Source organism: Myotis myotis, unplaced genomic scaffold (assembly GCF_014108235.1).
Source record: "Myotis myotis isolate mMyoMyo1 unplaced genomic scaffold, mMyoMyo1.p scaffold_m19_p_9, whole genome shotgun sequence".
Lineage (NCBI taxonomy): Eukaryota > Metazoa > Chordata > Mammalia > Chiroptera > Vespertilionidae > Myotis > Myotis myotis.
The window spans coordinates 62,038,445-62,049,404 of NW_023416401.1; the positions used below are offsets into that span (position 1 = coordinate 62,038,445).

Below are 10,960 nucleotides of genomic sequence, written 5' to 3' on the forward strand. Positions count from 1 at the left end.
GGCAAAGTACCTCAATAGATACTTTTCGAAAGAAGACAGAAGGAAGGCCAAGAGACATATGAAAACATGCTCAAAGTCACTAATTATTCAAGAGATGCAAATCAAAATGACAATGAGGTACCATCTCACACCTGTCAGAATGGCTATCATCAACAATTCAACAAATGACAAGTGCTGGCAAGGATGTGGAGAAAGGGGAACCCTCGTGCACTGCTGGTGGGAATGCAGACTGGTGCAGCCACTGTGGAGAACAGTATGGAGTGTCCCCAAAAAACTAAAAATGGAACTTGCATTTGACCCAGTGATCCTACTTCTAGGAATATATCCCAAGAAACCAGAAACACCAATCAGAAAGGATATATGCACCCCTATGTTCGTTGCAGCACAATTTACAATAGCTAAGATTTGGAATCAGCCTAAATGCCCATCAGCAGATGAGTGGATTAAAAAACTTTGGCATATCTACACAATGGAATACTACACTGCGATAAAAAGGAAGGAACTCCTACCATTTGCAACAGCTTGAATGGAACTGGAGAGCATTATGCTAAGTGAACTAAGCCAGTCAGAGAAAGATAAATATCACATGATCTCACTCATTTGTGGAATATAATGAACAACATAAATCAATGAACAAAAATAGATCTAGATACAGAGAAGCATCGATCAGATGTTCAAACCTCAGAGGGAAGGCAGGGGAGGGTGGGACTAAGGGGGAGAGATCAACCAAAGGACTTGTATGCATGCATATAAGCCAAACCAATGGACACGGACAACAGGGGGATGAGACATGGAGGGGGTGGGGGGTTGGGGGCTAATGGGGGGATGAGGACACATTTGTAATACCTTAACCAATAAAGAAATTAAAGATAAAAATATTATTATTATTATTTTAAAAATTTAAAAAGCCAAGTTCATGCCAAAACCGGTTTGGCTCAGTGGATAGAGCGTCGGCCTGCGGACTGGAAGGTCCCAGGTTCGATTCCGGTCAAGGGCATATACCTGGGTTGCGGGCACATCCCCAGTGGGGGATGCGCAGGAGGCAGCTGATCGATGTTTCTCTCTCATCGATGTTTCTAACTCTCTCTCTCTCTCCCTTCCTCTCTGTGAAAAATCAATAAAATATATTTAAAAAATAAATAAATAAAAAATAAAAAGCCAAGTTCAGTGTTCACTTCGGCAGCACATATACTAAAACTGGAACAATACAGAGATGATTAGCATGGCCCCTGCACAAGGATAACATGCAAATTCGTGAAGTGTTCCATATTTTTTTTTAAAAAAAGCCAAGTTCAAATTTTATATTTTCAGACTCTTTGAAGTTTTGTTCCAGGACATGGCATCCCAAAGAAAGCCAAACTCGGGGCTCCAGATTCCAGTCTGCAGCTTGATTCTCTTTACTACCCATTCTATTTTTTTCCCACACTATGAGGGTCCTTGGAAAGATACATGTAGAAACACACAGGCTTGGGAAAGAGGCTACAGACAGTTTGGGTATGGATTCTGGGTCCCAGTTACCCAGAGCACAGTCTAGAAGGATGAAGCGGTGAAATCAGTTTCTAGGTTAACATATCCCTTTGGCCTCAGTGACATTTTGCACTACAGGAAGGGATGCAGCCAGATGAAGGCCAGAATAGGGCTCTCTAGAGCATAGGGCCCAGGGCAGGGACTCTACTCTCATTGCTCAGGCTTAAGTGCGAAGCTTGCCTAAGCTAAGAGAAAATGCACTTATCTGATGAAAGGAGCAGCACTTATGGTTCTTGCATAATTAGCCCTTATCCATGCAAATACCTTATCCAGGTTTGAGAAATCAGTCCATTAGATTCATTTGAGTTCTTTTTTTTAAAGAATATTCTTTTTTAAGATATGTATTTATTTTAGAGAGAGAGAGGAAGGAGAAGGGAGAGAGAGAGACAGAGAGACAGAGAGACAGAGAGACATCAATCAGCTGCTTCCTACACATCCCTACTGGGAATTGAGCCCTCAACCCAGGTATGTGCCCTCACAGCAAATTGAAACGGCAACCTCTTGGTTCACAAGTCAACGCTCAACCACTGAGCCACACCAGCAGGCTCAGTCTAGTTCTTAAAGTTGCTGCCTCAGAACTGGGTTGGACATATGTAAAGCTGTGGTTATGAAAAATCAATGAGGTGGAGACACACTAATATCCTTTGGCAGGAGGCCTCCATCTGAATTATCTGAACCAATTTAGCCATTAAAACCTTCCTAGAAAAGTCTATAGGGAACAGGAAATGATAATGTTGAGTGCTGACAAGGAGGCTAAGAAAACATACTCTCCTCAACTACAGATAGATTGTAAAATTTATACAACCAAATTGACAATATTTACTAAAAGTCTTAGGAAAGTCCTGTTCCACTAATCTACCTAATCACCTCCAGGAATTAGTGCCAAGGAAATACTCGTGTGGCCAATAGACACTAAAAACTATTCCACAATATATAAAAGAGTTTGGGGGCAATTTTTAAAAGAAAGCTTCAGTGAAGGAAATGGAACAGGAAAAAAATAATTTTAAAAGGCAGTGAGCTAATGAGAAGCTAAGATTAGATGAAGCCAAAAGAATTCACCATTACTGGGATGAAGAAACTTCATTTAAGATCACTTATGTCTTCCAGTCATTTTGAAATTTGATTGTTACTCCAGGTAATCACCTTCTCAGTAATCCTCCTTCCCAAACTCTTATATAAATTCTGATAAACACCTAAATGCTTAGTATGCGTAATTTTACTTTTGTTGGAAGTTAAGAGAGAGGTTTGCACCAGGAAGGATGAATATGGTACAAGTCAGAGTTAGCACCTGAAGACAGAATTCTGAAGGCCAGTGGATCCCTGAGAATGTAAACATCTCTGGAGTTAGCAGAGAGCTGAGGACCCCAGATTTCCAAAAGCCATGCAGTTGGTGGAAGTATGAGACAGTTTTACTACACCTTTCCTACTAATCAGGAAAATCCCAAAAGCTAATATTCCGGTTAAACAAAGCTATTTTCATTCTATTAAAGAAAGATTTTAGAATGCTATACAACATGTTTTCAGATGTTTTCTGCTGCTGTTGCCTTTTTTCTCTGTTTTTATATTTCCTGATTCTTCTCAATAAAGCACGTTACACAATAAAACTATTTTAAAATATTGTTTTTAATTGATATAAAAAGAAAAAATGAAACAAAAATCTTTCCAACTACCACGACTTCCCTGAACAGCTCATTTAAATACCTAGCAGTAGGTGGATTTTCAACTGTGTGGGAGTTGGCCCCCCTAACTTCCGCATTGTTCAATGGTCAGCTGTTATTTGCTCTCCTACTTATGTCCTTTTATAAGTAGAACATTAAAACAATTTGTACTTTCAAAAGTCCCAAATTTTTGAGGTCCTGAGATTTAACAGTAAGGACTGACTGGTGATTTCCTCCTCATTAAGAAACATCCTGTTCTTTATTCATCCCATCTTGCTGTGGAAACACTTACTGTTTAAGCTCTAAGAAGATCTGTAAGAAAAAAAGATTCTCTGGAATCAATCGAGGAGATCTCGCCTCAGACTCTCCAACACCAGGGGACAGAAAAGACATACACAGACACACTTGCACATGCACATGCAAAAGCAAACATACATCATTGAAGTAGGAATAGAGAGAGACACCATTTTTTTTTTCTAAGATACAGTCTTAATGTTATCTGTGGGACAAAGGAATCTGAGTTCTCTAATCAAGGAGTTGGTGAAGAAGACAGTGCAGGTTAGATACAGAATGTTCTCTCCGTTGCACAAGCAATACATTTTGTTAGTATAAATCTTCAAAACCCAAAGACCAATTTGACAGCCCCTCCCTGTTTATATTTCTCTTCTTGTCAAAAACCAAGTCCATGCTTTACTTCACTAAGTCTCTAGCCAATAACCAGGACTCCTTGTTTAGCTTCTTTAAGTCATTTGATTCCGTGGGCACACCACAGCCCTGTATTAACCCAACTATCTGTTGAGTACATTTCTGCATGTAGATAGACAAGTGTTGCTATTGGCATTACACAAGAGCATACATTAATACCACTATAAATACATGGTGATCAATCTTGATTAATTCACCTACACTGTCCAGAGGCTATTTAATATATATTGATTTCAGAGAGGAAGGGAGAGGGAGGGAGAGATAGAAACATCATGATGAGCCCTAACCGGTTTGGCTCAGTGGATAGAGCATGGACCTGCGGACTCAAGGGTCCCAGGTTCGATTCCGGTCAAGGGCATGTGCCTTGGCAGCGGGCACATCACCAGTAGGGGGCGTGCAGGAGGCAGCTGATCGATGTTTCTCGCTCATCAATGTTTCTAACTATCCCTCTCCCTTCCTCTCTGTAAAAACTCAATAAAATACATTTTAAAAAATTTTTAAAAAAAGAAACATCATGATGAGAGAGAATCATTGATTGGCTGCCTCACATCAGGAATCAAGCCCGCAACCTGGGCATGTGCCCTGACCAGGAATTAAACTTGTGACCGCCTGGTTCATAGATTGACATTCAGCCACTGAGCAGCACTGGCCAGGCTGTCCAGAGGCTATTGTACTGAACTACATACAGTCAGAGCCTGAGTGAGAGGTTGTTAAGCTAAGAGCTATAGAGATGGTATAATCTCCAAAAGCTTTTTTTATTGATACCAGTGCCCTGGTTGGAATCTAAAATAAATTGTCATGCTTCAAAAGGATTCCTGAATGGGTTTTTTTTGTTGTTGTTGTTGTTTTTATTGCTTAAAGTATTACAAAGGGTATTACATATGTGTCCATTTTATCCCCCCGCCCTAGACAGTCCCCTAGCCTCCCCTATCCCCCAATGTCTTATGTCCACTGGTTATGCTTCTATGCATGCATACAAGTCTTTTAGTTGATCTCTTACCCCCCTACCTCCTGCCCCGCAACCCTCCCCGGCCTTCCTGCTGCAGTTTGACAATCTGTTTGAGGCAGCTCTGCCTCTGTATCTATTATTGTTCAAAAGTTTATAATGGTCTCTATTATCCATGAATGAGTGAGATCATGTGGTATTTTTCCTTCATTGACTGGCTTATTTCACTTAGCATAATGCTCTCCAGTTCCATCCATGACGTTGCAAATGGTAAGAGTTCCTTCCTTTTTAGAGCAGCATAGTATTCCATCGTGTAGATGTACCACAGTTTTCTAATCCATTCATTCAAAAGGATTCCTGGATGGGTCTTAAACATGAAAATGACTGAGAACAATTCAAAATAAAGTCTGTTGATCTTTCAAAAGAGTTACAATGCCATAGAAATCAGAGTCTGGGTAACAAAATAATTCATACAGTTTCCTAAACCTACACTAACAAGAAACATGTTGCTAAAGTAGCAGAGCTCCCAGAAGAATCCCCTTACCCTCGTCTCCTCCAAGGTATGGCCACTGAGAACAAGGGAAACCTTCACAGAGATCAGAACAGAAAGAATACAAAAGAAATCTCTACACTAGTGATTTTCAACTGCGGCAGGCACACTGGTGTACCACAAGAATTTTTTAAATATGCAACACCTGACTATTTAGTCAGGGGCACTGGCCTCTTGTCCTTTAGATTGTAATATATATCCTATCTAATAAAAGAGAAACATGGTAATTAGTGTATGATCGCTACCCTTCCCATTGGCTAATCAGGGCGATATGCAAATTAACTGCCAGCCAAGATGGTGGCCGGCAGCCAGGCAGCTTGAAACTAACATGAGGCTTGCTTGCTTCAGTGACGGAGGACTCCAACGTTCCCCGCCTGCCGCTGCAGACCTCTGAGCTGCAACTCTAAGCAACTATGTAACAAATATAGAAGCTAAACAAAACCCCAGAAACCTGCTTTAGTACAGCCAGGCTTCAGCCTGCAGGATCGCAACATTGGAAGCAAAGGCCAGAAACCTGCTTTCAGCAGCGGAGGCCTAAGAGCTGGAGCCTCAGAGCTAAAGCTGGCCCAGAATAAAAAAAGAAAAAGAAAAAAAGGAGCGGTTGGGAGCTTCAGTCACCCCCAGCCTGAAAACAGCCCTCAGCCGCTCACCCAGGCTGCCCAGGCACCCCAGTAGGGACCCCCACCCTGAAGGATGTGTTACCAGCTGCAAACAGCCATCATCCCCTCACCCAGACTGGCCAGGCACCCCAGTGGGGACCCCCACCCTGATCCAGGACACCGTTCAGGGCAAACAAGCCGGCACCCACCCGTGCACCAGGCCTCTACCCTATATAGTAAAAGGGTAATATGCCTCCCAGCACCGGGATCAGTGGAGCCACAAGGCCTCCCGGCACCGGGATCAGCGTGACAGGGGGCAGCGCCCAAAGCCCCTGATCGCCCTGTGGCTCTGTGTGTGACAGGGGGCGGGGCCACAACCTCCCTATCCACCCTGCTCTGTTCGTGACAGGGGAAGGCGCCCCAACCCCCTGATCAGCCCTGCTCTGTGCCTGATGGGGGGAGCTCCCCAACCCCCTGATCGCCCTGCGGCTCTGTGTGTGACAGGGTGTGGTGCCCCAACCCCCTGATAGGCCCTGCTCTGTGTGTGACAGGGTGCGGCGCCCCAACCCCCCACCCCCACGGGCCCTGCTCTGTGTGTGACAGGGTAGAGCCATAACCTCCCCATCGGCCCTGCCCTGAGTGTGAGAGTGGCGGCACCCCAACCCCTGATCGGCCCTGCTCTGTGGGTGATAGAGGGCGGCGCCCCAACCCCCTGATGGGCCCTGCTCTGTGCGTGACAGGGTACAAAGCCCCAACCCCCCTGATGGGCTCTGCTCTGTGAGTGACAGGGGGCAGTGCCCCAACCCCCTGATTGGCCCTGCTCTGTGCGTGACAGGGGGTGGCGCCGCAACCTCCCCATCGACCCTGCCTTGAGTATGACAGGGGACGGTGCCCCAACCCCCCAATCGGCCCCACCCTGAGCGTGACTGAGGGTGGCATCACAACCTCCCGATCGCCCTGCTCTGTGCATGACAGGGGGCAGCGCCCCAACTCCCCAATCGGCCCTGCTCTGAGCCTGACCAGGGGCTGCACCTAGGGATTGGGCCTGCCCTCTGCCACCTGGGAGCAGGCCTAAGCCAGCAGGTCGTTATCTCCCGAGGGGTCCCAGACTGCGAGAGGGCACAGGCCGGGCTGAGGGACCCCCTCTCACCCCCGAGTGCACACAAATTTTTGTGCACCAGGCCTCTAGTATATATATAAATCATGAGGACACATGTGTAATAACTTAATCAATAAAGGAAAAAAATGACAAGAGCCAACACAGCAATAGCCATCTGGTGTGAATGAATCAAAATTATAACTATTTTTTGTCAGATTAGCAAAAAATATAATGTACTTTTTGGTGTGCCATAGAATAGTAATTAATTTATGTGTGCCATGAGATGCAAAAGGTTGACAATTGCCCCTCCACAATGGCAGGAAAAACAAAAAACTTTGCTGTTCTTATCCATTAGGACAATGCTTTATGTTGTTATCTCTGACTTTTCTCCCTTTTTTGCTGTTTCTAAATGAAATTTTTATTGTAATCATACGATTATTCCTCCATCATTATATATTGCTTGTTTGTGAATAATTAAATTAATCTAGGATGTAGAAATAAAAATTGGCTTCCATTTGGATTGACTAAAGTGATAGACACAACACTCAGAGATCCTAGACTTAGCTAAATGCAATAAATGGAATAGGCTTCATTATTTACATTAACCCATTTACTCTTAGAAGTGAGTACACGTCTACCTTGGTCTATTGGGGCAGACAGTCAAGTAGAGAAAGCACAGATTCTTCTCCCCAGGAGTCCACAGCCCACAGAATGGCATCAGATGATGAAATAGAATATGCTGTGTCTGATTCCATGTAGGAGTAAAATGGGTGACCTCAAATTTCCGGTGCCTGCCCACATGATGCAAAATCCACAGATCAGAATTTTGGGGACACACTTCGTACCATACCATCTGTTCTGGTTCAGTGCATAAGAATCCAAGTCTCTGAGGAAGGTGACATGGTGTGCAACTCACTGGACCAAGAGCTTCGACTGCCACCTCCCTTGGGAAGCCTGGCCATGAGGCTCTTCCTGATCATTGCAATTCTGCTTTTCCAGCAGCCCACAGGTAATCTAGAGTTTTCCAGGGGCTCATACAAATCAACAATGGGATGGAGTATTTCTAAGAACCCAAGATAATTTTATAATTCATAGTAGAAGGAAGTAGGTCCCCCGGGGATGACTGAAGTCTACCCAGTGTCATGAGAGATTCCCTCTTTGAGGCCTTCTACCATGGTACTGTTCTTAAAAGGGAGTACTCAGAGCTGAAAAGAGGCCATGATTTCCTCTGGGAAGATCTCATTGTAGAAAGTAATGCACCCAGTATTTGGGGTTGCACTTATTTCTTTGAATACAGTTTTTACTCTGGCATCCAATCATATTGTCTTCCATCGTATATATGGTAGAGTGTGAATAGTGGGGAAAGAGTGGAAATAGGTATATATTAGTCTATTTTACTACAGAGTGTGAATACTCACTAACTTTGGAGTCAGGTTTAAGAAACAGGCCTTCACTACTGGTTTGTCAGCTTTGGATAAATGGGGAAGACTCTCTAAGTCTCAGTTTCCTCATGAGTGGAGATAATGACGCCGGACTCATGAGGGCCTTATTAAATGACGTAACATTTGTCAAACACCTCGCATAGGGCTTGGCACATACTAAGAACTTGAAATTTCTCTTTCAAAACCATATCTATTACATTTGCCTCTTATTATAGTCATGGTGATGGCATGTCCCTGGGCCCCTAAATTCCTAACAATCAAAGGAGTTCTAGAACCTGAGGTTGGAGGCATCTTTGTTCTCAGTCTTCCTCTGGGGCCTATTCTAGAAGATTGTACCAGCCAGAAACCAAAATTTGAACATCCTAACTCTTAGATCATAGAAAGTATTTAGGCTCACTAAAGGAAAGAATATATCCCAAGGTGAGCAAAGGTCTGGGGCTGAACATTGGAGGAATTCTTGCAACTAGAGGTAGAGGAAGAATGAGGAGTCATAGAGGCATAAAACAAGTCCAAGATTATTATAATGACTTAGAAGCCAAAGGAAGATATGCATTGGCAAAAATGGACAATGCTAAAAAAAAAAAGAAGAAGAAGAAGAAGAAGAAAGAAATGGACAATGCTAAGATTAACAGAGGAGGGAGGAAGATTATTAAGGGGAAAAAATACCTGACTGGTAAGAAAGTCATTTGTGACCATGACAGTGAGTATGAACCCAAGAACATAATTTGACCCAGACATAAATACATCATAAAGAATTATTATACTCTGGGTAATAAAGGTGGAGCAGTTATAAAAACAATGAGTGCTTGGGAACATTCAAACAGAGGAAGATTTGCTGTGGTTCCCTGATGGAGTATAGTGCCATGCCCTGAAATCAAGGAATCAACTTCTTTATTTTCCCATATAAGATCTGATGCTCTTGATGGAGTCCATCAGATGTTGACTGGAAGCCCCAAACCTTGGAGAAACTAAATATGAGTGATCAGATAGATATAAACACTGAGGTTTGCCTTCTTGGGGCATCCTCTGTGGAATGTTACGGGTATCTGCCTTGTGAATCTCCCATATACCTAATCCCTACAAACTTCCTCTACACTTTCCATCTCCAAAGTTGCCTTTCAATCTCAAACACTGACCTTGACCAATTGTTCTTTATGTGCACAGTAACTGAACAACTTAAGAAATGCTGGGATCAATATATACAAGGAAACTGCAGAAAAATATGCAAAGTAACTGAAACACGTGAAGTACTATGTGAAAATGGGAGATACTGTTGCCTCAATATCATGGAACTGGAAGCACGCAAAAGAATACCAAAGCCAACTCGTCCAAAGCCAATGACATATGCAATAACTTTACCTCAATATTATGATACATATGTAGGAAATTATATAAGCCCCAAGACAAATTCTACATAAATCAAGTACAATTCTCCATTCATTTATTTCTTAACCTATTCCAATAAACTAAGGTGAAGTAATCCACATCTTTTCCTGTCTGGTTCCTTAATTTTCAGAAGACCTTAATGTAGATTCTAATAAAGTTCATTGCCAGTTTTCTCACTTATTTCTTCTTTAACCAGCAATTGGACACTCAGTATACCAAGTAATAAGAACAACTCAGAACCTCCCCTTGAAAAGGGGATATAACCAGTGCACTGCAAAAAGAAAAATCTATGTGGAAAATTGAAACAAGAAGCTCAGGAAAGTAGACATGTAATTCTGGGGAGAGAATGGTGAAGCCAAGTGTTCAGGGGAAATTCACCAGTGAGTTAAAAGTAGTACCTTGTGAACTGTGTCAGATATCAACAGGTGACTGATAATAAAGAAAGTGATTTGAGTAAACAGACTGAAGTCAACAAACGGAAGGAAATTAGAAAAGACAGGACATTTCGGAAGGATATACATGCACTTTGGTTTAAGAATAGGCAACCAAAGTTGAACTATGGAAAGTCTAATTTCTTTAGTTCCTCTGTAAAATCAGTGAACTGGGAAAGGAGAGATGAATAGGTTGCCACTATGGTGGCGCTCACTATATACGGTGGAGGCAGACATAAATACATAATTCCAAGACAGAGGAGTTTCTTTGTTGTTGTTTATTTTTTTAACTTTATTGTTGACACTATTACAGATTCCCCATCCCTGCCCCTTTGCCCACCTACACCTAGATCCCGCTACCCCTTCCCTCTGGCCATCACCACACTGTTGCCTGTGTCTGTAGGTTATGCATATATGTTCTTTGGCTAATCCCTTCATCTTCTTTCATCCAGTCGCCCCCTCCCCACTCCTCTCTGACAGCTGTCAGTCTCCTCCATGTATCCAGGCCTCTGTTGTTGTTTTGTGTGTTACCACTAGTAACAGCATCCTTTTGGTGCTTGGGGCCCTTTGGAGTTCAGAGAAAACGTAAAGGACCTGGGAATCAGTCTGACTTGCAG

The 10,960-nt window shown here is 43.0% G+C and overlaps 1 protein-coding gene and 1 non-coding gene across 2 annotated transcripts; both read left to right on the top strand.

Moving 5' to 3' along the window:
• The first annotated feature begins 1,167 nt into the window (after nucleotides 1-1,167).
• On the top strand, nucleotides 1,168-1,274 carry LOC118663945. Its single transcript, XR_004970226.1, has one exon. It is a non-coding gene; the product is annotated as a U6 spliceosomal RNA (small nuclear RNA).
• A 6,770-nt stretch (nucleotides 1,275-8,044) lies between these two features.
• Nucleotides 8,045-9,944, top strand: DEFB127 (defensin beta 127). The gene is made up of 2 exons (XM_036321949.1): nucleotides 8,045-8,093; nucleotides 9,691-9,944. Exons 1-2 carry the CDS (start codon nucleotides 8,045-8,047, stop codon nucleotides 9,942-9,944), a joined length of 303 nt encoding a protein of 100 aa, XP_036177842.1.
• The last annotated feature ends 1,016 nt before the right edge of the window (nucleotides 9,945-10,960 follow it).

Coding starts and splice junctions, on each gene's coding strand:
- DEFB127 (XM_036321949.1), top strand. CDS start 8,045: ATGAGGCTCTTCCTGATCATTGCAATTCTGCTTTTCCAGCAGCCCACA. Junction 8,094..9,690: donor GCTTTTCCAGCAGCCCACAG/GTAATCTAGAGT, acceptor TTATGTGCACAG/TAACTGAACAACTTAAGAAA.